The 26,861-nt window shown below is 45.1% G+C and overlaps 1 protein-coding gene across 5 annotated transcripts; it reads left to right on the top strand.

The window, feature by feature from the left end:
- LOC113583262 (testis-expressed protein 2-like) lies at window positions 1–26,761 on the top strand. Of its 5 annotated transcripts, none has more exons than XM_027019502.2 (13): window positions 1–185; window positions 890–948; window positions 15,747–17,286; window positions 18,696–18,896; window positions 19,237–19,528; window positions 19,731–19,957; window positions 20,058–20,201; window positions 20,342–20,441; window positions 23,677–23,797; window positions 24,736–24,852; window positions 25,302–25,511; window positions 25,857–25,977; window positions 26,393–26,761. In XM_027019502.2, exons 3-13 carry the CDS (start codon window positions 15,772–15,774, stop codon window positions 26,537–26,539), a joined length of 3,195 nt encoding a protein of 1,064 aa, XP_026875303.2. In that variant the 5' UTR covers window positions 1–185; window positions 890–948; window positions 15,747–15,771; the 3' UTR covers window positions 26,540–26,761. The 5 variants fall into 5 exon arrangements, with proteins under 5 accessions (XP_026875303.2, XP_026875300.2, XP_026875302.2 ...); XM_027019499.2 differs by having other exon boundaries at window positions 24,730–24,852; XM_027019500.2 differs by lacking the exon at window positions 1–185 and adding an exon at window positions 345–761 and having other exon boundaries at window positions 24,730–24,852.
- Window positions 26,762–26,861: the final 100 nt, after the last annotated feature.

Raw genomic sequence — 26,861 nt, 5'->3', positions numbered from 1 at the left:
CCGTGTTGTTTCAGGTTCAGGAACTGAACTGTCTTGTCAAATGGGCGCAGACAGACGGAAAAGCGCCGCCAGGGTCGTGTAAAGGCTCGACACATGGCGTATGGGTGATTTCGCTGCCTGTAACCACCGGCTTTTAGCGCCACAGTGTTTTTTCAGCGCTGTTGTATCGTGGGACGATGAATACGGTAGGTCGACTGGCTGGAGAGCTCAGGTTCCCTGAGTTTGTGAGGGGAAGCTTGACTCAACCCTAGCAGCAGAAGGTTAGTGTTAGGTTAGAGTGGGGTTAGGTTAGGGTTAGATTAGGATTAGGGTTAGGGTTAGATTAGTGTTAGGGTCAGTTTTAGGTGTTAGGTTAGGGTTTAGGGTTAGGTTAAATTAGGCAGCAGTAGGTTAGCCGCAGCTATTTGGCCACAGCTGGCCAGACTTAGACTTTTGTCTTGTGGTTTTTGCGTGTTGCCCGCAGGTGAGATGCGAAACTGCGGATGAAAGCGCGTTTTGCCCGTAAAACGTTGCCGCGTTGCCAGCCATAGTAGCGATCACGACTTTGGCGAATATATCCGCGATTTCCCTTACTGTTGACAACGAGAGCGAACGCTGGCCACAACACAAACGTTTTTTAACGGCAACCGGCAACTTTCTAACCTCGCTTTTCTTTCCCCGATGACACGCGGGACAAGACCTGAGGAATAGACAAGGCGCGTGTTGTGGCGGGGGCTTTACGTTAGCTCGCGCTCACCAGGTGTGCGCTTACGCATTTACAGGTGATGCTGTGTGTGTTTGTTTGTTTCAGTGGGCATTTTTATTTTGGCTGTGGTTTTAGGTGTGGTCGGGTGTATACTTAACTTGACTTATCACAGGCGCGTTCATTTAATATCGGTCTGCACCACAGGCCACGCCGGACATCACGGGTGCCGAGAAAGCAAACGGACTACGGACGCTGAGCGCGGGGTAAGCTTTTTACAACGAGTCCTTAACTAAAACCTCGAACACACCGTCAGCTCGTCCTGTTGGCTTCCTTCCTACCCTTCTCTCATATTCTTCACCTTCAGCAGTCGAGCGGCTTTGTGCCACAGGCATCTGAAAACGTCACGGTAGGCTACAGGTCTTTTACAAGTCAAAAGCAAACGGTCGCTTCCGCTGTATCGAACTGTCAAACCGTTTGGGTGGTGGTGGTGGTGTTGTTGGTCTTATTTGTTTGTTTTTGTGTTTTTGTTTTCTTTTGCCAGGTACATCCTTACCGCTGCAACCGGGTAGGTCGGGGTGCGTTTGTCTCAAAGGGTTTTTTTTTTTTTCCGAGATAAGATGCATTGGACGTTGGTGCAGGTGCGCCCATGGTGTGATTCACACAGCGGCTCAGTGGCGGGGCGGTGTGGTTAATATTTGATCTTATGTCGAACGTAACCAGGTTTTTTTTTTTTTTTTTGGAGAACATTAAGTTTGTTTGTGAGCTTTGAGCCGTGGGCCGGGCCATAAGGCTCATGACATGGCTAATTTTAAAGCAGAGCACACGGGTCGAACTGCTTCCATAGTTCAGCGTAGGTTACCGGATTCTCTGCTTTAACACACCTACATCAACTCCTCGGGTGAGTTCCCCAGCCCTTAGTGAGGAGTATCGGGACGGAGCAGAAAACCTACTGAACCTTCCAGGAATGCAGCTCAGCTTCCCTGTTCTGTAGGCCCATGCAACGCTGGGGAATTAAGACTAATTTCAGGGTACTATTGCATTTCTTTGGCACGGGTGTCATCAGTGCTGGAGACTGTAATAAAGTGGAAGCCCCTCTGTTGGTGGTGCTTAAACAGGAGTTGGGTCATTGCCCGGTTACAGCTTTCTGTTTGGAGTCTTGCGCAAACCTGCGCCTGTTTGTATAAGTGTCATGTTCGAAAGGTGCCCGGACGCCATGCGCTGTGATTTAGCCTGCTGCGGCTCGCTTTGTGCCAGTTTGTGTAGGCCATGCTCAGCTCTGTCTCTCCTCCATCCTCCAGTCGCTCGTGCTTTTTTTTTTTTTTAACCTCGTTATTGATTTCTATGGATTTTAAGCCTGTTAATATTGAATGGAGCAGGTCAGATATCAGATAATTATCCTCTACATCCCACTGTGAGAGTGTGTGAGTGTGTGAGTCTCTCTCTTACCCTTTCTCTTGCTTTCCCCCAGTACACATCCTTTCCAAGGAACTGCCTATGCGCCACTGTAATTTTTCAAGATTGTAAACTGATAGGATGAGATTGACCAGCGTTTATTTCCATGTTTGTTTCTGTCTCCTGAATGGGCTTACTACTCAAATGTCATATTAGGCAAAGTCTTGATCTGGTGTCCTGAGTGGAGTTTCTTGTGCATTCTTATTGCTCATTTATCATAAGGGCATGACCACACCAGGCCTCACGGTATCTTTATTATTATTATTATTATTATTATTATTATTATTATTAACAACCTTTATAGAACACCTTTCATATATTAAAATGAAGCTCAAAGTGCTGTAACACCACAAACAGAATGACAAAATCAAAACATTTACTTAATAACTCTTTAAAATCTTGTATCTTTCCTGATCAAAATCGATGAGGTAAGTATGAGCTGTGAAAGTGACGAGTTGACAGGGGAATGAGGACAGCTTATCCTGCTGAGTCAAAGTTGGCAGCACATGCCAAGCTGTATGTGTACCTCGGGAGCGACTGGTATGGGCTGTTCCTTACTAGCTGACTGTGGCGTGTGCTTCCTGCCCAGGAAATAGACCTCTGAGCATGACTAGTGTGCCTGGTGACCGTGGTACTATGGTAACCCAGCCTCTTACATCTGCACTTAGACAGGAAGTGAGACAGCAACCTGCTTAAACTGAGTGGCTTGTTTGTGGTCTTCAGTAGGCTTGCACAATGCATCGTTTTATAATACTTATCATAATATTGCCTTTGTGATACTGATATCAGTAATATGTAAATTACCTTTTAGCTAATACCTAAGGTTTTTTGTGTGCTTTGAATGACCAACCTCATGTGTTTTGTAATGAATGATGATTTGGCTCCAGATCAGTTTTAAACTAACTAACTTTTAATTGTTATTAATCAGTACGTTTTAAGATACGGCAAGGCATATCGCCAGCACAAACTGTTGCAGTAGGATCACAATATGATATTTTTGCCCATATCGTAAAGCCTTAGTGAGCTGTATGGTTTCAGTAGCTTGCTCAGTGTTGCTGGGGAGGTTTGCGTTCTGATTTCTTGGGCTGCTTGCATCATGTATCGTTCACATGGTCAGAGGTGATGAACAGGTAGCTGTTTCAGGCATGGCAGGTCTTTAGCTTTGATCAGTCACCAAGAGAGACAGATAAGCTTTCAGATAGGACTTTAAATTGTCAAGACAAGGTCAGTGGCTTAACTTGCACTGCACTGTCTCTGTGTCCTAAACAGCAGAAGCATCAGGTTTCCATTGGTGTCGATCTTAACTGTGACCAAGCGGGGATATGATGCGTGAGGAAAGGTGGCTTTAAAAAAATGCTGGCAAACCTGAGTCACTGGTTTAGGCAAAAAAGTTCTGTGCAAGCATGAAAAGGAGTAGATTTAAAAACCAGTGGCAAAATGTATGTGTGTGTGTGTGTGTGTGTGTGTGTGTGTGTGTGTTGGGCTTGTGAAATTTTAGATTTTTCCATAATCGTGATTTGCCATTAAAAATATCTTGATTTAACAATTTAATTATCCAGCACAAATCTGGGATTAACAAAAGCAACTGATGGACAAAAAGTAAAACCTAGAGCCAGTCTGGCATTATCAGCGCGTTTCTGTGTCATAACCGAATAAGAACACGTATTTTTTAGCCATACATATTGCATACTTTAAAATGAGTCTCCATCGGCCGATGGACGTCTTTAAGACCCGTCGTGGCTCGTCTGGGGGAAGAGGCTCCTTATGTTGGTGTGCAGCATTGTTTGGCTACATGTTATTTCACCGTGACTCGTCAAACTCAAAAAGGGAAGGGACGTGACAAATCGAAGCAGTCGTGTCACGAAATGAACCAATAAAACTACCCTGGTTTAAGGAGAGAACAACCCGTGTGACGCAGAGTGTTAGTGGCACGTCAGCGAAGAGTTTCTCTCGTGATTGCCACCAAATCCTCTTGTTTTCCTTACCAGCGATGCTATTTCAGGCATGTGTGTGTCCAGTTCAGCTGAGGCCGTCTCCTAGACAGAGATGTTGCTGGTGCTTTGAACTTCTCCCAAGCAGCTTGCATCGCATTTTTGAAAAGTTAATTTTCAACCAGCTATCTAATAACTTTAAAACTCACCTACATTTAAAACTAACAAGGGAAAAATCCTACATTAAATTAATTTTTTTTTTATCGTTTAGAGAGAGTGAATTCGCATGTTAAATGACAAGCCTGCACAATTAAGAATTAATATGATTGGTCAATGGATATTATGGCAGAGTAATGTGTGGATGATCAAATCCCCATAGTGCACAAGACTAACATCTTTCCTTTGTGGTGTTGCACTTTGTGCCTAATTGCATTTAAGCATCATTTGGTCAGCAGAAAATATCAATATTACATGGTGAGTGAAGATCAAAATGAATCTGTGTGTATTAGACTGTCAGTTTGGTTGGAAAGCTCGCTGTAGATCCAGATCTACTAGATCCCATCCTGAATTTCTGTCCCCGTAGCCACATGCCATTGTTCTTAGTATTAAGGAATGCTGTGTGCTTTTGCACAGTAAGTCTTATCAGGTTCCCTTTTATCTCTCTGAGCCCAAGGCAAGAGTTTTCTGTCTCAAATGGAACGTGTTTGATAGGAAACACCCCCCCCCCACACACACACACAGGAGCAGGAATGTCAAGTTGGACAGCAGACCTAAATGACTGTGTATAGTTGCCCACACACAGAGGTGAAAGCAACTGGGTGGAACCTGCTCTCTTCCTGCAGTATGTCCTTGTCTGCTGAGTTAATACCACTCGGGAAAGGACTCGCCTAGAAATAAAAATGCAGGTCCCTGGAAATATGGTCCAGCCAGCCAAGGTGTCTGGGAGCACGGAGGTGCCTTTGGTCTTCAATATTTGAAAATATTTCTTCCCATCATTTGAGTTGTTATCCAAATTAGCATACATTTGCATATTCCCCTGGTGTAAAAAGACATGGAAATATTGAATTCCAGCACTGGCACCAGGTTTTAGCCTATCGATAGTATTACTCCTGTCTAAGAGGAGTGTCAAGGCAAGAGTGCATGATACTCTCATCAAATTGTTCGTATTTGGCACTGAAATTGTACTGTGCTGGATGTGGAATCTGATATCGCAGAGCTCTGCAATATGCAGATGAATTGCCAAACATTTTCCTCTTATTCGCTGAGAGCTTTCTTTGGGTGTTTTGATGAATCACAGTCTTCATGTGAACCAATTTGTGTAAATGGGCTAGTAAATTTTAAATAATACAGGCCCATGTTTACGCTAACCTCTTAAAGGTTCAGCCCTGGCTTTTAATATACATGAAGGCATATTGCAATATGTAGTATTATAATGTTATGTTGTAATATAATTGTGATATAATATTTTTCTAAAGTTTGAATGTCTTGTAATCAGATGCAACTGGTCAGAGCCCTGTTTGAAACCGAAGCCTCAAATCGGCTCGTTCGACCCACTTTGTGGGCTCGCTTAGCTGCATCTGATGTGGGACCATGTGCTTTGTCTCATCCAGCCCGCTCAGGCCTTCCCACAGTGGGCCCCCGGGGCCAAACGCAACAAGGCGTACTTCAGTCTGGCCACTTTTCTGGCTGCTGCGATATCTGATGGCAAGCTAGCACGTTTTACGCGCGCGCACACAGCTGCTGAACACAATAGCTGATTTTCAGTCACCGGTGGCCTCGTATGCTGGCTTGAGTTAGAGACTTTCTAGACACTTGAATGCAATTATGTTTGACTTCCAAATTAGCACATTTAAGAGTTTGGATGTTGTTTAATGTTCACATGATGATGCAGGAATTATCCCTGGATGAGAGGTTGCCTTGTAGCTGTTTTAAGAAGTTTTTTTTTTTTTTAAGGTAAATTGCTCATATGATGTTAATCATCATTGTAATCCTACAAATGAGTCTTTGTTCATATCTGTGTATATAAAATGGAAAGATTTACACGTTTTAACACGTACCCAAAACCCTGATTGGATCTATATTTGTGTTTTATATCGATTCTGACTTTTTATTGCAGTGCCTTTGTGTTGTAAATAGTTTGGGAAGGGTTTCTCCTGAACAAGGAAATTATTCACAATTCCAACTGAGTCAGGAAGAGAACAAGTTTTTCCAGTTCTTTCTGGGCCACTCAGCAGCGGTGTGCATGGGTTTGAAATCTGGCTACATCACTTACCTGACCTCTGTAAATAAGATACTATAAGGTGGGCATTGGAGTGGCACTGAGATTAAACTGGTTAAACCACTCAGCTCTGACAGCTGTTGTCTGGGAACCCACTCGTGTTTCAGGATGACACGCATCAAGGTCCGTGATGACCTATTGCCAAGAGATCACACACTTTGCAGAATGGGTTATTATGGTTGTCCATGTTGTGGAGAGTCATTTGACTTTCCTCCTGTGGTGTGGTCATACAACTCTCCATGTTGGTGTTTCCATTAGGTAGAAGGCCAGGCTCATAAGTAACACAAAGCAACACTCGGCCCCTAGCAAGACAACTGTGTAAACCCACGCAGTCAGCCGCCAAGCTCTGCTTTGATCTCTTGGTTTGGGTTCCTGTTCTACACACCAAGATCCCTCTGAACCCAAGTGGCCTATCACAGAGAGAATGAGTGAGTCCATGCAGGTTGGGTACTGGCTCACCGATTCAAATTCGGTTCACAGACTCAAGATTGGATCCATTCTTTGATTCTATTTTGATGCACCAGTATTGCTTATGATAGTTTCTGAAAATAAGTGATGCACAGAGAACACCAAGTTGTCACATAGAGAATTACAGATCACTCCAAAACCAAAAGTTACCAAAAATATACACTAAATTGCATAGTTATACAAGCTTGATATTAGACTTTATATTTGATATTGATATTTTGTCAAAAATACAAAAAATCATGATTAATCAGAGATTATATTATATTTACCCAGTCCTGATATTGGGTAAATCCTGATATTGGCTTTCCTGCTCTTGAGCAGTGGTTCCCCAATTCCTGTGCCAAGGACTATATACATTGCACACTTTTTTAATTTTTTTATTTATTTTTTTTTTGTAACTGCTCTAGGGCCCCCAATTGTGCATGAAAATAAATGAACCCACTCAAGGCGCTGAGTCAGCCCTGTCTCAGCAGGGAAAATGGAGCAGGGCTTTGTGTGTTTTGAGTGAATTATGACATATAGAACTAACATTATTAATAAGAAACTGGCACTTGCATTAGAGCCAAAATGGTGAACCAAGACACCTGTGCAGAATTTTAATCTGTACAATAATGATATCTAGGATCAGGTCACCCATGGTCAAGATTTGTACAAATGTAGCAGTGTTGTTTTGCAAAATATTTATGATTTTAATGGTGTTTCTTCAGCCTTAGAGTGGGTCTGGTGAAGAAGCAGAGGTAGGTTAGGAAGGGCAGGAAACTGCCGGAGGCAACAGTAGTAACGCCTTCCTTTATGGTGGTTCTGGTGCTGAGGTCTGACTCTACTGTAGCATGTGTGGCTGTTCTAATTGGCCTGATCAGAAGAAGGGCTGGATGATTTACCAGATTAGGGTAAACACTGAAGTCTGCAGAGCACTGGATGTATAGTTTTGGTATCGAGAACCTGTGGATTAGAAGAACATCATTAACCAAAAGAACACTGGCTCCCCTTTTTCTAAGACTGAAAAATGGGTAAACGGAATTATAGCGGGTCGGCGGGATTAAGAAAACACAATCCTGAGTGTTAATCCAGATGTCAGCGGCGGTGGGCTAAATCCCCCAAACCTGTTATGGTTTTCATCCAGCTCTGTGTGTAGTACATGCACTAGTTGTACTTCTCCATGTCAGAGTGGTGGACTAAAAACATGCTGTGGTGGTTGTGAAATTTAGGAAAGATTTTTGAAAGACTAATAATTTACTTTCCCTCAGCCCTTTTCTCAGATGAAACAATGGCTTTACCGTCACTGCACCCTGCTTGGTGACCTTAAATGATAGTTGTGACATTTAAACAAAAATTCCAAATTGTTTCTGTAATTCTGTATCGCTTCCATAAATAGTATTTAAAAAAAAAAAAAAAAAAAAGATTGAGAAATGCTGGGTCAGGTGACTGGCAGAACTTTATCAGAGTGAGGAATGAGATCACACTGAAATCACTCCAACAAATCACTCCATAGACCTGATGCAGCTTCATGTACAGATGACTTAGGGGGTTCCTTAAGGATGGAGATGTCTGGTATACTTATGTTTGAATGGTTTTGGGTAAATGAAGTAAAAATCCAAAAGACTGCAATCTTTCAAACTGAAAGTATCCATTGGGGTCTTTGTATTGTTGGTAAATGTAACCTTTTTTCTATGCTCAGTCTCCCCCCCCCCCCCCCCCCAAAAAAAAAAAAAATTCCTATTATTTCTTGTTTCCCTTTTATACCTTGTTGTGTAAGGCCAGGTTTGTATGTGCAGAGCTCCAATTGAGTTCTCTGATGATTTTATTCCTGTATGACAAGACCAGATTGAGCAGTCGGTGTCTTATTTTCCACACTGTTAGACCAGAATTGCCTCCCAGTGATTTGTCTGAGGTATCCGTGGATGGGTTTATCCAAGTATTTCACTCTACCTGCTGACGAGATTCCTTCTGAGTGTCTGTGGATGTTTAGGCCTGTGAGTGTGAGAATGCAGTCTGGAACGGAGAGCAGAGAACTGAGGGTGTTATTAATCAGATATGAGCTCATTGATAAGGGTTAAAGGGAAGCAAAGTGTGAGTACACACTGGAAGCTGATCGTGGCTTAGTATTTTCACTTTGGAAAGTTTTGCATTACCTCACAGTTTCCCCAGTTATTTCTCAGATGAGGAAATTTTAAATGTCTTTCCTGTAATTGGTGTTCTTTACCTTTTTGATCTGCAACCGACTGACACACAGCCCACACGGACACAAAGCCAATACTGTATGAAACCAACAAAGTGACTGTTGCTGTCTGTATCATTGGCTGAAGTCATTGGTGTAGTTTCAATTCGCCAAGCTTTTATGTGATTGTATTGTCTGTGACATCAGGAGTTTGCTTTGGTAAGTGTGTGTGTGTGTGTGTGTGTGTGTGTGTGTGTGTGTGTGTGTGTGTGTGTGTGTGTGTGTGTGTGTGTGTGTGTGTGTGTGTGTGTGTGTGTGTGCGTGCGTGCGTGCGTGCGTGCGTGCGTGTGTGTGTGTAAGTGTGTAAGTGTAAGCCTACTGTGTCTTAAAATGAGATGTTCGGAGCGGAGTCACAGTAATTAAACGGTAATTAAACATGACCTTGCCATACATTGCACGATTAAGATAAGCAATCTGGCTTGCCGGAAACAAATGCCTCTAATTTTAGAAACCTTCATCTAAAGAACAAGAGTGTGTGTGTGTGTATGTGTGCGCGCGCGCGAAGATGCATCCTAGAATGTAAGTCATTAACAGAATTGATGCCAGTGTGGCACATATATGTGTGTGTGTATGGACACACCCTTGAGTATAAGAGCTCAATAAACTTAACGTCAGTGTGGCACACATGGTGCACACTTTGTGTGTGTGTGTGTGTGTGTGTGAGGCAGTGCTGAGCTGTTTATGGCTTAATAATGGTGTCATTGTACTCCTGACTCCTGCTCTCTGTTTAGGCTGACGTAGCAGGCCCTTCACCCAAGCCCCCACCCAGTCATGTGCTGTTGCCCTGATGAATTTGCTTTTGTTATTGTTGAAATTATAAGAGTGCTTGGGACTTTGAGACAGCTGTTCTGACTGCATAGTGCAGAGCGGGTGGCCTGACTCAGAGGGTGCCTGCACCCTGTCATGAAGACCAATCAGAACCAAGACGTCGGGGGTGTGGCACAGACCCAGACTACATTGTAGATAGAAAAGGGTACAGAACATGTGCAGTGTGGGTGGCCAGGCTATTGAAATTATTCATCATCGTCGTCTTTCCACTTCTTTCTGGTGTGGGTCATGGTGGTAGCAGACTGAGGGGATCAGCCCTGACTTTTCTGTGACTGATTTCAACTCTTCCTGTGAGACACCCAGATGCTCCCAGGACAGCTGTGAGACATAATCCCTGCCTCTGGGCCTCCTTCCAGTGGGATGTACCAGGAACAGCTGTAGTGGAAACCAATCGGAGGGCGTCCTTATAAGATTCTCAAACCGCCTCAATTGGTTCTACTCAGTCTTACTTCTTGTATTGCAGAGCGCCAAGCCCCAGCACAGAGTTCAGCAGTCGCTGCTTGTGTTTTGGATATTATTCTTTCTGTCACTACCCAGGTCTCATGGCCATCTCGCCCGATGGGACGTGGATTGACTGGTAAACGGAGAGCTTCACCCTAGGACTAAGCTCCTGCTTCAGGCTGATGCAGAGACCACAACACTTGTGCTGCTGATCCAATCCACTTGTCGATTTCACGTTCCCATCGCTCATGAAGAAATTTTTCTCCCCTAACAGGAGCATTCCGTCCTTTTCCAGAAGAGTGCCATGACCTTTAGGCTTTGAGGTATTGATTTTCATCCCAGTGGCCTCGGGTTCTCCTGCAAAGCACTCAAGTGTGTGTCAAAGGTCCAACCCAGAAGCTCTTAAGAGAAACGTCTGCAAACAACACGGATCTCTCCTCTCACCCTTGTTATCGTGTCCATGAAAAGTCACAAACGGGAGTGGAGACGGGACACACCCTTGGAAGAGACCAACACTAGCCACAAACAGCTCGGTGACTTAACTCCAAAAAATGCCAACACAGCTCTTGCTGCGCTTATTCAGAAACTGGACCGCCCAAAGCCACAAGCCATATATCCCATTAACCACCCCCCACAGCCTATGCCGAGGCATAAGTTCATTATATTTTTCCAAATCCATGTAGACTGGTTTGCCCTGCTCCCATGATCTCTCCCAAAGCTATGTCCACTGCTCCACATTTACATTACATTTACATTTATGGCATTTAGCAGACGCTCTTTTCCAGATCAACTTACAAAAGTGCTTTGTCATTTACTCATAGAATACATGCTAGTACAGTACATTAGGGTAGAGTCCAACATACCAATGAACTAGAATACAGGAATCAATGCTGATACCTAGAAGTACAAAATGGTCTATCTTAAACAATGATAAGTGCTAGAGTTTGTTAAACAACATAAACAATACCTTACAATAAGTACTAAATTAGTCAGTCAATATGGGAGCAGTTGTCAGTTGTCCTTTAAATATTCTGCAAATAGATGGGTCTTCTGTCTGAAGACTCCAAGGGACTCGGCTGTCCAGACAGCAAGTGGGAGTTCATTCCACCATCTTAATAGAATAGAATAGAAAATGGTCTCGATGCTTGTCGACCAGAAGTCCTAAAGCAAGATATTTCAAGCTGAGCCGTACTTAAGGTTCGAAGTGCTCGAGGTACGGATTGCGCTTTGACCGTTGACCTCATGTATGAAGGGGCTGGTCCTTTTTTGGCTTTGTAGGCCAGCGTCAAGGTTTTAAATCTGATGCGTGCAGCTACAGGGAGCCAATGAAGGAGTAACGAAGAAGCAGCAGTGGAGTAACGTGTAAACTTCGGAAGATTAAAGACCAGTTGCGCTGCTGCATTCTGCACAAGTTGTAGAGGTTTGATGGCTCTTAGAGGAAAACCAGCAAGTTGCAATAATCTAGCTTTGAGATCACAAGAGACTGCACAAGCACCTGGGTAGCTTCCTGTGAGAGAAAGGGCCCAATCCTCCGTATGTTACAAAGGAGAAATCTGCAAGACTGGGTTAGATTAGAAACATGAGTTGAGAATGACAAATGGTTTTCCAAAGTTCTGCCCAGGCTACGGGCAGCTTCGGATGGTGATACCAGGGAATTCTCGAAGGAAACTGTGAGGTCATGGTAAGGGTTGGGAGTACCTGGGATGAACAGAAGCACAGTTTTACTGGGGCTGAGCTTCAAGTGGTGGGCTGTCATCCATGACGCGATGTCAGTCAAGCATGCTGAGATGCTTCTCGAGACCTGCGTGTCAGAGGGTGGAAAAAGAAATAAAGTGTCATCAGCATAGCAGTGGTAGGAAAAACCATCCACCATCTGAGCATAGCAACATCATTCCTGCTATATCATGGGTTCAACCATCAGGTGGATTCCCCTCTCGGCTGCCCTGCTGTAGATGTTTCTAGGGAGGCTGAGGAGTGTGATTTTTGGAGCACACCCTCTGCTCCCCTCCAGTACTCCAGTATGTCAGACCGAGGACATGGTTCACGTTTCCCATGTTTTCCACATCTCTGGTCAGATATTCATCTATGTAGAATGTTGAGCTGTCTTGAATGTGTGAATATTTTCCTGTACAACGAGACCGGATTGAGCAGTCGGTGCCTTTTTTTTCCCACACTGTTAGAGCCGAATTGTCACCCGCTGTCACGGTTGGTCCCTCCCAACTTCCGTGTTCCATGTTTTCCCTGTCTTGTGTATTCCAGTTCCATGCCGTAGTTTGGTTTTCTCCGCCCCTCGTTTGATTGCTCACACCTGTCCCTTGTTTCTACCTTAAGTTCATGTATTTAAACCCTGTCTGATTCCCTGTGTTTTTGCTGTCCATTGTATTTATGCAATTGTTAGGTTCATTGTTTATTTGAATCTGTGCGTTTGTGTTTAGTGAATGTTTGTGAAAGCCCGTCTCTGTATATCTGTAAGTTTGTGCTCCGTGTATCCTAGACTTTGTGTTTCTTAGCCCCCGAGTTTTCCCTAGTCTTTGTCATAGCCTGCTTCCCTTGTTTGCCTTTAGCTGTTCTCAGGCCAGGAACAGGGCTGGAGGCTCTGCTGCAATCTTAGTCAGAGCACACTGGGTACTGGTCTCAGGTCTGTGTTTCTCCTCTTGGCTTTGTTCTAGTTCCAGATAGATGGTGATTGGCCCTGGATTCTGGGATTCTGGAATTGCAGATTTGCTGTAGGGGTCAGCTGTAGCTGACAGAACGCACTTGGCACTGGTTCCAGACAGGACTGCAAATTTATGGACAAAAATATTATATTGCATTTTTATTGCTATGTTTTGCAATTGCAATATGCCTTGCAATATTTTAAAATAAACCAAAGAAGCCAAGCTTCTTCATATTTGTTGAATTTTAAAGAACTCTTTTCTGGGTGCCCGTGTAGTTTATTAAAATGTTGCGTGTGGTGAGAAGTTCCATCGCAGCCTTCAGCAATTCTGGTATTACAAAGGCGAATATTGTAATATTGGTTAATGAAGGAGGTGATGTGCATCCCTCACTCCAGATTTGTATGCAGTAACCACTTTTGTAGGTCAATCTGCTGCTTTCCAGTGTCATACCTGTAATAACCCTAAAACTTTATCCAAAGTACTAAAGACTGAGAGTTGGTCATTAATGTGTCTACAGCACTGTTCTCTCCTCACCAAGCGGGACCAAAGTATTTGTAATGGGAGAATTTGTTTTTAGTGTTTTCCTTTTTAAAAAATGCATACAAATGCGTTGTATTTTTATTTATATGTTTGTGTGTTTGTATTGGCACTCTTGACTGAGGTTTTCCATTCCCGCAGACCCTGTTGATGATATCTGCCACAAGGGTCTTCAGGATCACAGATTTATAAAAAGTTGTTAAATGATTGTTGCGGAGTCTCGACCCGTCTCTCCTGCTGTGCCCCACCCCACCCAATGTTGCTTCTTTTTGTCCTTTGTCCTATTTTCTTCTTGTTGTGCTAATGGTCTCAACGAGAGGAGGATGGGCTGCCCCTCTGAGGCTCGGTTCCTCTTGAGGTTTCTTCCTCGTGCACTTGGGTGGGTTTGTCCTCACCACTGCCATCTTTTTCTTGCTCTCCTGGGCCTCGTACACGACATCTGTGAAGTTGCTTTGAGACACTGCCTGTTGTACATAAATAAATTCGACTTTGACCTTTTAACTTTGAATCTTGCCTTTAAATTCAATATAACACCTCAGGGTTAATCAGGAGTTTAGTCCTAACTTTCCTGCTTTCTCATAGATCACAGTGCTGTAGCTCACGATGTCACGTATTGTTGTTTTGTTCCATATTTCGTTCCATTGTAGCCATCTTGTAGTGAACACAAATGCCCTTAATGGCTTACATTGCTCCCAGATATTACTCCGTGCAAACTCGATCTTCTCCAGTGCTGGTAATTCCTCTGCTGTTTACTTTATCACAGCAATTCCAAGTTGCTTAGTGCATGCTTTTACCAAGTCTTCTTCATGGCGTGCTTAACGCAGGTGCCTGGTTGTCCTGCCTGGCCTCCGCTTTGTATCAGAGGGGCTGTCCCTGAGAAGCACATGACCACAGACTCCTGTACTGAAACACTTCGCTTTTGTAGCCCCTCTCACCCAAATGTCTTCTCTGCCAACCTTGTAGCGCTGGCGATCCTTCAAACCAATTTCAAGTAAGCGAACAGAGGAGCTCTAATGGTAAACATAATGCCGGGGGGGATGCCTTCTAAGAAAATTTGGAACATTTGGTGTTTATAGTGCATTCTCCATTTCATATTACAAACTTCTGCCTGTGCGCTGTGGTTAAATCAAATGACTGAACATACAGGGAACATATCAAATAGTATTTAAAGATGTTTGAATGTTGCTATCCTAGTGTTATATTAAACATTCACTAAAGAGGAACAAAAAATGTGATTAAAACCCTGCTCAAAATGAAATCTGTTCACAAGCCCTAGCTAAGAATAGTCCAGGCGTTGGCCTAATATTCCAGCGAGCATGTTTGACAGCCCGCTATCACAGACTCTCAGGCCAGTGCACCAACTCATTATGAATTGGCACCAGATAGGTCATACTCATAACTGCTGGCAGAATGGTAGGTTTTTCTTTTCTTTTCCGGATTTGTCATTTACTGCACTTTTGAAATGGTTTTCAAATGACAAACCTAATATATGTACGTTTTGTTGCCCAGAAGAGCAAGAGTGGAAACACAACATATTTAGCTTGCATGCATATTTACATGTTTAAAGATCCACTAGATAACTTAAATCATTCTGCCTACGTGTTTTGTATCGACTATGTGTGACTTCTAGGCATTTGCACTGGGGAAGGTTAAAGTGTGTGTGGGATTTGATTGCTTGTTTTAAAGTGTGTGGGTTTTCACTGGAAGAGGTCAGTGTATTGGTGGGGAAATTACAGTTCATGACCCGAAAGAAAGGGGAAAAAAAACAAACCAATTGTTAAGTCTTGAACTACAGCTGTACACAGCACATTCCAAGAAACAGAGCCAGAATTGCTCAGTGGCCCTCCACTGTTGTGGCTCAGTGCAAAACCTCAGTCTTCTAACCTCAGGTTAAATTTCAGAGCAATATGATCTCAAGGTTCCATCCAGAGTGCTCTAGATCAATAAGAAGACCCTGGTACCTATTACCACCTGCCAGGAGCAGATCGTTAAGAGGAAATTCTCAGGACACTATATAAGGATAACAACTGGATTTGCTTTTTACCAGATAACATGCCTGATATCCTTGGAAGCGATTTTGGCATTTCTGTGCAATATGTAGTTTTATGCTGTGTCCTCACTCTAAAGAGGAAGACTGTAGTGACATTGCAGTAGTGCTGTAAGCATTTCAGCATCTTTATTCATGGATGCCTTTAGTTAACTCTCGCCTGCCTTTCCCTGACCAAAGCTTCTGTTTCTCTGCTCTCTGCAGGCTCTGAATTAAAGGCAGTGGCGCGATGACCAGCAGGCAGGGTGGCCATGGCAACCAGTCTCCTCTCTCCTCGGCCTTGCTGCCGGCATCTTCCGCCCCAAAACTGCATGTGCAGCGCTCACAGTCCCGGGAGACCATCACTATCCATTTTTCGGCACTGGGCAAGGATGACGAAGACGAGGAAGAGGAACTATACTGGCCAAGCACCCCCAACCCGTCCAGCAGCGAGGCGACGAATAATCGAGTCATAACGGCTTTGGAAGCAAGTGAAGACCTCGTTATTGAGGGGGATGCTGAGGTGAAATCTGCCGAAAATGTTGCGGCACCTCTGGACATGTCCAGCGTGATGTCCACCATGTCTGGTCAACAGAACACTACCAGCCAAGAGCACAGTTTACTCTCCTCTGCCTCAGCCTTTGCTAGAGCAGAGAAGAGTCCAGCCTCCTCGTCAGGTTCCACCAACTCTTCCCCTTCCAAATCCACATCCCTTCCATCCATGGATAAGGCCTTTCTCAACCTTAGGAAGTCTCTGTCCACCGAAGTAGAACCTCGAGAAGGAGTCCCCGTTCATCCTACCTTGCGCCATCGGCAATTGGTAAAGAACCTGTACAAGTCTTTGTCCACGGACACGGCCCCGGACGCCGCGGGGTCCAACCGCCCACTGGACTCGCGTCTCAACCTGCAACTCTTCAAGCCGTTCAGCCAACCGCGGGCCAGCACCAGCGACTGCAAAACGGCTCCGTCTTCTCCACTGTCCTCGCCAGACAACCGCTCCTTCTCCTTCAAGGTATCCGAGGTGGAGGCACGCATCGAGGACACCAAACGGCGTTTTTCGGAAGTCATGTCCGAGCCCTTGCAGCTGATCAGCAAGTTCATCGGGGATGAAGCATCCAGCATCTACAGGCCCAAGCCCGTCTCCTCCAGCACCTCAGAACTGACCAGTCTCTCGGCCCTGGGCGACCATCTGGAAAACAACAACAATTACAGCATCAAGGAAGAGGAAGGTGACGCAGAAGGTGAAGGCGTCACACCAGGTGCAACTGAGCAGGCCTTATTTGCTGAAAGCAAGCCTGTCAAACCTTCACCCTCCTCTGTGGGCCTGGACAAGTGCTCCATGTCTGCTCTGGCCAAGCAAGAGGACGAAGAGTTTTGCGAGCTCTACAGTGATGACTTTGAGGCTTGCGCTGACGATGAGGCAGTCTCCCAGCAGACCGAGGACACCAAAGCGAGAGACCACACTGGCTTTCCCGCTAGTCGTGGCATGGACCATTTTATTGACGGAGAGATGGACTTGGAACCTGCGCCCCGTACGCCAAACAAGACTTTGTTAGCGCTGACCGTCATCATCTATGGATACTTTGTGCTGCCTTTGCCTATATATGTTAGTGGGATGTTGCTGGGTGTGGCGCTAGGGTTCATGGTTGCCATTGGTGTAGTGTGGCTGACAGGCCCAGCGCAACCAGGAGTTGCAAATAGACATCGAAGACACCGGAGATGGAACATGCTCCATTTGGATGTTAAAGAGCCAGACATATTCAAGGTAAGCCTTAAATACCCTAAGCCCCTATGGCTCAAATGCATATGCTATTTTTAAAAGACTTTTGGCCTTAAGTAACTTGTCACAAGGTAGAACTTGTTCTGCACCTAACTGAGGTGGTCCTTGCCATGCATTGAATCTTTAGTGATCACATGTGGCTGTGCTGTACTAAATGGCCTCCTCGCACTGTGCACCATATAGTTTTGTGATTTATTTCTTTCCTTGTCTAATGTTTGTTGGGCGTGTTTGGGTTCAGAAGCATGAGGTCCTGGTCCACAGCCAGTAGCTGTGGTCCACCTGATACACTGCCATGCCTTTCACTGATGTCTCTCCCGCTGCTGTGGTGATCAGTGGCTTTGTGAATATGTCTTGCTCCTGTTGGAGGGCTGTTACCATGGCCTCAGGCTCCATGTTTGGCCCCTTGTTTGTATTTCCTTTCTTCACTCTGATGAAAAATAAATATTTTTATTACCAAGGAGAAATGTGAAATGGGTTTCTATAGCTAATGCTGGGCTGTTCCATGTTGAGTGCTAAATGCTTTATGTACCATTATAATTACAATAATAATAATAAGCACCCTACCAAGTCATTAGCATGTTGCATTAGCATCTTTGGTATGTTCTACTGGGTCTTAGATCCAGTATAAGTAGTAACTATAGTGACTACGATGTGCACCTTGTAGGGGCTAAAGGCTTTGACCTTGTTTGAAACTAATAGCTTGGCAGCTATTTGCTTGTTGTCTTGTATGTAAAGAATGCATGGAATGTGCCCATGGTGTGGCCATGCTGGTTTCTGTGTAATGTGTTGACGTTGCTGGAGTCATGCTGGTAGGCTCCAGGGTGCATACTTGAAGGACGATGTCATTGTCTTAGAAACGAACCTAAAAAAGGCCAATTCTGTTTTGTTTTTTTGTTTGTGTGTGTGTGTGTGTGTCTGTGCATGCACGCACTTTACACACGCACACCCACGCACACGCCCTCAAAACTGCCTGCCACACACATGGATTGTCTTTGCCGTGGGAATAACTTTCATAAAACAGTTCATAATTACATCTGTTGCATCTCTGGGCCAAGCAGTACCAACAGAACGTGGTGCCAGCCCTGCCGACGTCGGGTCTGGGACGGGCAGCATGTGCTGGAGAGGCTAGATTATAAACGATGGCGTGCACTATCCAATAATCATATGACCCACGTAAATCCGACGTAGGGCAGCTGGATATGGAAAGCTCTGTTTTGGTAAATACTGCTTTCCTCACAAGGCTCCTGCCTGATTGTGTGTGATCGTTATACCGCACGTTGCCAAAAATTATGCAAGAGAATATTGCATTTGAATGGTTTGTGTAACTGTGGGCTTTGAGTAAGAATGTGAAGCTTTAACTTGCCTCTGTTTCCTTTGCTGCCTTGTTCCTATAGGGCTGGATGAACGAGATTCAGAATTATGACCCGGAAACCTATCACGCGACTCTGACCCACTCCGTGTTCGTGCGGCTGGAGGGCTCGGCCCTGCGAATCTCCCGACCCAACAAAAACATCACCCGCCGGGCGAGCTACAGCGAACCTAAGCCAGATGTCGCCTTCGTTAGTCAGAAAATCTATGACCTTACGGACAGCAAGGTACGTGCGTGTACGAGACGAGCGCACGCGCGAGTACGTGTGTATACGAGGCGAGCGCACGCGCGAGTACATGCGTGCATTTTAGTTTCCTTCTTGTAGTCATTTCGTCAGAGAGCTTTTAATTAAATATACTTTTCATAAACTACAAACTTCTTTTTTATCTGTCTACGTGGGTGTGGGTGGGTGTGTGTGTTTCAGTCCCACCCTATGAAAAAAAAGAAGCAAAGTGTTTGATTTGAAATGGATGCCCAATAGTTTTTTGTTTGTTTGTTTGTTATACTAAAACCCAGTTCCTATGCTTTGTTCCTGATCCCAAATCTTACCCTGCCATCCTATCCAGGTATGCCTGGTGCCTCCAGGCCTTGCCAGAAAGCGGGTGTTTAACAAGAAGTATCCCATATGCATTGAGCTGGCCAAACAGAACGACTTCATGTCAAAAGCGGATGGAGACCGGGCGTGTTCCGAGAAGGACGACCCGGACTGTGTGGGCAAGGAAAGGGAGCCGCCCATCATCTTCCTGTTTGGAAGGACAGGCAGAGAGAAGGAGGAGTGGTTCCGGAGAATTCTGCTCGCCTCCAAGCTCAAATCTGAGGCAGCTAAGAAGTCAGTGAGCCTGTCATCCAGCAGGAGTGGTGAGTGGCAGAGCTTCTGCTAACAGACCCCTCTCTCTCTCAGCACTATTAGTTTAAAGATTAAAAATCCCCTTTACAAGAGAGTCCTGGCCAAGGTAGCAGCAGTACATATAACAGTTGATTTGTACATAGAGACATGATACAAAACATAAAGTACATCATTGTAAAGTGTGTGTGTGTGTGTGTGTGTGTGTGTGTGTAGCTCCACTGCTTTCTCACAGTCGCAGTAGTAGCAGGAGCAGTCTGGACGAGTTGCTGTCGTCGCAGGCGTCTAAGAGAGAGTCGTGTGGGAACACCAGACAGAAGCCTCTCCTGGAATACAGCACCTACATGGCCAATTACATCAGATCGGCTACAAGGGACAACCTCGTCTCCAGCTCTGGGGAGGCTGGGGAGAGCCCGCATGACACCACAGCGCTGGACAAAAAGGTGTGTGCATGTGGGTGGCTGTGTACATGCATGTAGGGGTCTGTGCTTGTGCCCTGGCCAGTAAAGTAAACAAAAAGGGGTTTCCTCACCTTTTGATCAGTTACCAGGTAGCCCAGTGAAAGAGGAGGGGCTTGTGTCCTGGGTGAACGCTCTGATTGGCCGGATCCTGTGGGACTTCCTCAGGGAGCGGCACTGGGCCGACTGGGTGTCCAAGAAGATCCAGATGAAGCTCAGCAAGATCCGGGTACGTACAGCCGGAGTCGTGCCTGGGCTGAAGGACGTGTGCCTCAGCTCATCAGCGACGGTAAAAGCAGAGACTGTGTCTGAAATGTCTGAAATATGTCGTGCGCCGACTGGTTAAATGATTTGTTCGTTTCGTCTTAGTTGCCTTACTTCATGAACGAACTGACGTTAACAGAGCTTGACATGGGCATGTGCACTCCCAGAATCCTCTGGGCCTCCCAGCCTTCAGTGGACCACCAAGGTGAGGGGATCATTATTTACCACGGGAGGTCAGACACAAATCATGGCACAGCCTGTGGATGGCTGGGTGTAGCAGGGTATACACACACACTCACACTTCACTGGGGTTTGTTTTGGAAAAACATGATTTTTTTTTTTTTTTTAAGAAAACTTGAATGTTAAGACTTTTGTTAAGGGATTGCAAATGCGTAGTCTTAAAGGCACTGTAGTTTCTGTAATTTGTACTTGTGAGGTTACTGTTTTGTTAAAGCCTCATGTGTAAGGGTTGATGCATAATCCAGGTAGCCGAATCCAACAACGTCCAACACAAAATTGTATATTTAGATCAGTTCTGCACTAATACGAGTGACTTCTCCATTCTTAGCTCGTTGTAAAGACCCCAGGATGTATATACTGATCTTTAGCACAAGTCTGTGACCTAAACGGCGCCAAGTTTCCTACCTCAATCCTTAGCCTGTTGGCAGGTGGCACAGAGCGTCCCATTCACAACATGATGGACTTAAGAGTGCTTAAGAATCTTATGATGTCTATAACCCAGTATAGCACACATGACCTTTTGTAAGTAATGGTCAGTTTGAACTGATCACTGGTTTTCCCTTATACAGTAAGGCTGGTTTCAGTCGTGTTGCTAAAAAAAACAAAAAACTGTTAGACATTTAAGTCCTGCGGCCTGTACAACAAGCTGAGACTGGAGAAGTCACGCGGATGGGTGTTGAAACGTATCTAAATAAGTACACTCGTGTCCAGATGAACTGACTCGATTTTCTTGGACTGCACTGTGTTGGTTTGGGGAATCGGTGACCTCTCTGTTGGAAATATATAATTGCACAAAGAAGTGTGGAAAGAACCTTTTGTAACGTGGACTGCACTGCGTTCCATTTCCCAAAGCGGATTTATTTGGTATTAGTGAGCGTGTTCACACTGAAGGAGCATTCAAAGATAACTCTCTCTACTCTGGAAAAGCCTGTCATTTTTAGAAACTGGCTCAATTGTAGGTTTTTGTAATTTGTTAGTAATGTCATATAACATTATTAATAACAAACACAACCAGTGGCAAACGGTAGCGCACTATGAATAAAAACACCATGAATAAAAAACAAAAATGTAAATCCGGTTAAATCAAATTTCCCTGTTCGCCCTGATGGTGGCTTGTAGATGTTTTTGGATTAAGTGTGTCTGGTGATTCTCGGACCCCTCCGGTTTAGAAGCAGCCAGTGTCTGTATCAGGCCCTGTTTGCAATTCTATTGATACATCTATCATTACCACACTTGAAGCACCTACTGTAACACTCGCGTGGGTGTTGGAGGGTTGGTATCGTGTAAAATATGATGCCCTGAGAAATACGGGAAGCAGAGCGTTCAACTGGGGAATAAGTTTAGGGGTGAAGGAGCAGAGGTCTCTCGGTGCAGGGAAATTATGAACAGGGACACTCGCTGCAAGAGGGTGTTCAATGTGGTGTACTTTTAGATACGTGATTAATCAAAGCTGTCAGAATGAATCTGTCAAAAGCACTTAGACTGTGTTAATGGTTTTTATTAAGCTGTTACTAGAATTGTTGTCTCTGGCTTTGTTTTTTCTTTCATGGGCTTGTAACCTTTGTCTCACAAAATTAATTAGCTTAAACTTGTTCGTGCGTGCGTGTCTGTGTGTGCGTGTGTGTGTGTATGTGCGTGCTTGCGGGTTCTGCTCAGCTGTGGGCACATGGGTTTGATATATAACCAACGACTGCGTCATTTTCCTGTTTGTGTCATGAAAATCACAGACTGATACTGATCAGATGAGTCAAAATCATGTGGTCATGATGATGCAAGTGCAGCTACACACATTCACTTCGATATTGTTATGAACATTTACTGATATAGTTTCTGCAGTAATTGGATGAGACGCATCACCCACACACCTTCACAGTCACTTCCACACACACTCACCATTGCACTAACATGCTCATCCAGTCTTTTACACTCTTCTCTCTCTCTCACACACACACAAACACACACACACACACCCTTCCATTATCAGACAGGCCATTGTATCAACCCAGCTTGGCACTTGGTCAGAATTGTTGCTGTTGTCTTGTGACCTGTCACTGTCCCCTCTACTCTCTGACTAACATGATTGCAAAACCGTTTTCCCTGTTTGGGTCTTTTAGCCCCAGGGAAGAAGCAGAGAAAGCAAACAGCTATAGCAAGATAGGAAGGCCCGAGACTACTTACTGACACACTTCACCTCCTCTTGGATGGCTCTGCCCTGTTTAATCAAAACAAAAGAAAAGGCTCCTTGCTGAATTGAGCGAGCTCGTTTTTCCTGTAGGCCTTCGCAAAAGGCGAGTGGTGTAACAAATGGTGTAGCAGGGTGTGAGAGGCCTCGCAGGTCGGCATGCTTCGCCATAGAAATGCCACGGGTGGCGAACTGCACCCTGCTTACAGGGCTCTGGTAAACCTAGGCCGAGGCTTTGACCACAGCACCGCAAGGACGGATGGGCAAGGAGGGTGGACGAGTGCAGAGAGGAGGAGGCACAGGACAACGGGATCAAGGGACTACGGGAACGTGAGCCATTTCTTTGTTTGACGTTTGTCGTCCTCCAAGGCGTCGCTAGCTTGTTTTTCTAAGGGACGGCCGTTGGGCGCTCAGAGCCGTTTGGACTGCACACCTCTTACCCAATACTGCCCTCCGCTGGTCAGATGTAATTGTTGAACAAGCCCGTTCTGATGACTTTATGACCCATTTAGTGACTAAATACTGCTCAGAGTTCAGACACACAACTGTGCACGCGCACACACACACACACACACACACACACACACCCTGCTGATATGGACCTCCCTCTGTTTGCCAGGAGGATCAGGAATCAATATCAAGCTGTTTTCCCCCTTCTCAAAGGCTTCTGTGATTCTCACTCCTCTACTCCCCATTGTTAGGAGGGCTGTTTGTCAGGGCTAATTCTGCTCCCGTCAGAGGGCGATGAGACACAGAGCTCTGAAAGCGAGCAGCAGGGGCCGCTGGAGGGGAAGTAAGAGGGGCGTTCTGGAGTCAGGGAGTGGCTGTGAGGGATGATGGACCCGCTCGGAGAGCAGCCGTTGCCTCCAGTCTTCTCTTCCTTGCTTAATGGAAATTGATATCCCTTGTTCCAAATGGGCATTCAGACGGGGAAATTTATGTCGGGGTGTTTTTAAAAGAAATGTCTTGTCCATACCTACCAGAGTTGGTATCTCTCTCTCCCTCTCTCTCTCCCCAGGGGTGTGGTTTGATCTGGAGATATCCTATAAGGGTTCGTTTCTGATGACTCTAGAGACAAAGATGAACCTGTCGCGGCTGGGGAAGGAGACAGAAGGCCTGGGCGAGTTTGGAAAAGAAGGGTATTGCCACCGCGCCACGCAAACACTCAGCTTTGGGCCCTCAGCAGATACTCATACCTTGTTGTACTTCACATCTTCTGTGGCATACAAATGTAATAACCAGTTCTATGTTTTGTCTCTTGCTTTCCTTGGGCTTCTCTCTCTCTCTCTCTCTCTCTCTCTCTCTCTCGTTTCGTTTTTTTTTTTTTTTCATTTTTTTTTGTGAGTAACTCAATACCTTTCCAACATTTTAAATACATTTCTCACTCCTTTTTTAGTGAAGCTTCATTAGTTCAGGAATTGAAGGGCATAAGAGAATCAGTTTGCTATAGCTTATAACTGTGTGTGTGTGTGTGTGTGTGTGTGTGTAAGACTCTGTTGTGATTTAATGTAAGTTGAATTTCGCTGGCACATGTGGTCATATTGCAGAAGGGGTGGTAGAATATTTTAGCTGCTTCTGCTTTTCTGCAGTTTATAGTGTTGCTTTCTTCATTGCTTCTTATAGCGGGCGGCGTCCCACACGCATACGCAGGCCCTTAGATGTAAACTACACCGCAAAAAACACCACACTCCATCCTTCTCTGGCGCAGTCTTGGTGCGCAAGTGTTCAGTAATATTGTGCTTTTGTAAACTCGTGTGAACATGCATACTGTACGTGTGTGTGCGCGTGCATGTGGGCCTGAGTGTAATGTAGTGTAGTTCCCAGTCCAGTCGTCGAGGATCCGCAGCCGGTGTAGTACCGCTCACCTCAGGACTGAAAACTCCCCCGAGGCTTATGGACTGTGTAGAACTCTGATTAATGCAGAGAGCTGGAACAGAACGAAAACCTGGACTGGCTGCTGGTCTCTCAAGACTGGACTTGGATCTTGTGTCATAAGGCATCAGGTGTAAATGTTCAGTGGCTGTTTGTGAGCTAAAGTGTGTGTGTGTGTGTGTGTGTGTGTGTCACTCAGACACAGGCCGCGCACCTATTGCCTTGCTGACAGTGATGAGGAGTCATCCAGTGCTGGCTCCTCTGATGAAGATGATGGGACAGAGAATGTTTTGGATAAAAACCTTCTCCAGGGTGCAGAGGGGTGAGTGGAGCCTCCGTGTGTGTGTGCGCATCTCTCTCTCTTTCTCTTGTACATCTGATATATAGGCATAGTTTCAAGCTTTGAAACAAGTGGAGAAGCTGACGCACATTTTCCGTGAGCGAAATGTTGCAAGCTTCTGTGGTTAATGAATCAAACTGCAGAGAGCCATTTTAACATGAGTCACTTGCAATGCCAACTCTCACTTTCCAAATGAATGCAGACACATGTTGTTGCCCCACATCTCAGCACAGCTTAAAGTCATGATAGCAAGATGTTCAAAAATCTCAGAAAGCAGCACAGGACAGAACTTTTTCCGGTTTCCATTTCTGGTTTTAGGAAGTTCTGTAAAGCCTAGACTCAACAAATCTACCTCAGTGTAACGTCATGTTTGGCAGCTATATTCAAGATTAAGTGCCTATGTCTTAGCCCCTCACACCCCTCTACACCAGGTACACCGGAGTCCACAAGCCAAGCAAGATCATGAGATTCGTGGACAAATTAACCAAGAACAAATACTTCCAGAAGGCCACTGAGACAGAGTTCATTAAGAAGAAGATGGAGGAAGTGTCCAACACGCCACTTCTGCTCACCGTAGAGCTTCAAGAGTGCCAGGGAACACTAGCTGTCAACATCCCCCCTCCTCCTACTGACAGGATATGGTATACTCCACCACTTGCTTCTACACAAATACTGGACAGGTCCATACTATCAAAAGGGTGTAATGTAGTACACTCCAAATAGTCTTGAAGGCGATCGGCCTAAAGTATTAAAATCAGTATTTTGAATCTTAGTCCATTCGTGGACAGACAGTTAAATGAAGAGTTCGTATAACTTGGTCACCCACTTTGTCAGCACTCCTGACTAATAGATCCTGGATTTTGAGAGCTGTGATTTAAACACCTCTGCAACAGACTTTTATGGCTCTAATGACACCTAGTGGTTTGGTAACAACAACTTTGGCAAGTGTCAGCGTTTTTGACCTAATGGCACACTGTGCTCGTCAGGTACGGCTTCCGCAGTCCACCAAAGCTCGAGCTCAAGGCTCGCCCCAAGCTGGGAGAGAGGGAGGTGACATTCGCACACGTGACGGACTGGATTGAAAAGAAACTGGAGCAGGAGTTCCAGGTAAGACCAGTTTTGGCACAATGACCTGATGTTTAGATTTGCTTACACTATCCATATTGCTGCAGTTCAGGCACATTGATGGCATAGCAGTTCAAGTGCTCTGAATTCGGTGTTTTACTTTCTACAAATACGGTAGTGGAGCAACATGTTTTTGTTTTTTTTTGTTGTTGTTTTTTTATTGGATCAGTTGCACGTTATCATCTGGCGTTTAAAGCTTAGTAAAGCATTTTACTTTCCTCACCAGCACCTCTGGGTGTTAAAGAGCTGATCCAAGATCAGTTACCTTGTGTTCATATACATTGTGTTTCTCAGAATATGAACCTGAAAAAAAGAATTGCCACTTTTTTTTTTGCTGAGTAGAAGCTATGACCTTTTATATAAATTCCAACACCCCCTGCTGGTTGTCTTACCTCAGAAAATCCTCGTCATGCCAAACATGGATGATATCTGGCTCCATGTCATGCACTCCGCCACAGACCCGCGATCCGACACAGTGCAAACGGACAGCAGGGGGCCTGCTAGTGCCCCTGATGCAGATGTGCCCACCTCCGAGGTCCCGTGAGCAGCTAGTCCCCACGCGGACCCAGCGCGAAGCCATCACGCTGGGTGAACGGGAGCGGCTTGGCCCCAACACCTGCCGCGGTGGCCATGGAGAGTGGGTCGTGTTTCCTTTGAAGCACCTTCGAAGAGGACAATAAAAGATGCACGTTTGCTGCTCTAAAGACTTTGTCGTTGAAGGCTATGAAGATGAAGAAATTAGTTTTGGTAGAGAAGGTTGTTGTGGGTATTGTGGTCTGTGTGCCGTCTGGTCAGTAACGGAGCCCTTCCGGGGTTAAATGAACACCAGGTGCATGGGTTTGCCTGATACCAGAAGGACTACAATG

Source organism: Electrophorus electricus, chromosome 1, assembly GCF_013358815.1.
Source record: "Electrophorus electricus isolate fEleEle1 chromosome 1, fEleEle1.pri, whole genome shotgun sequence".
Taxonomy (NCBI): domain Eukaryota; kingdom Metazoa; phylum Chordata; class Actinopteri; order Gymnotiformes; family Gymnotidae; genus Electrophorus; species Electrophorus electricus.
The sequence above is the reverse complement of the archived record's forward strand: the minus strand, read 5'-3'. Positions and strand labels throughout refer to the sequence as shown.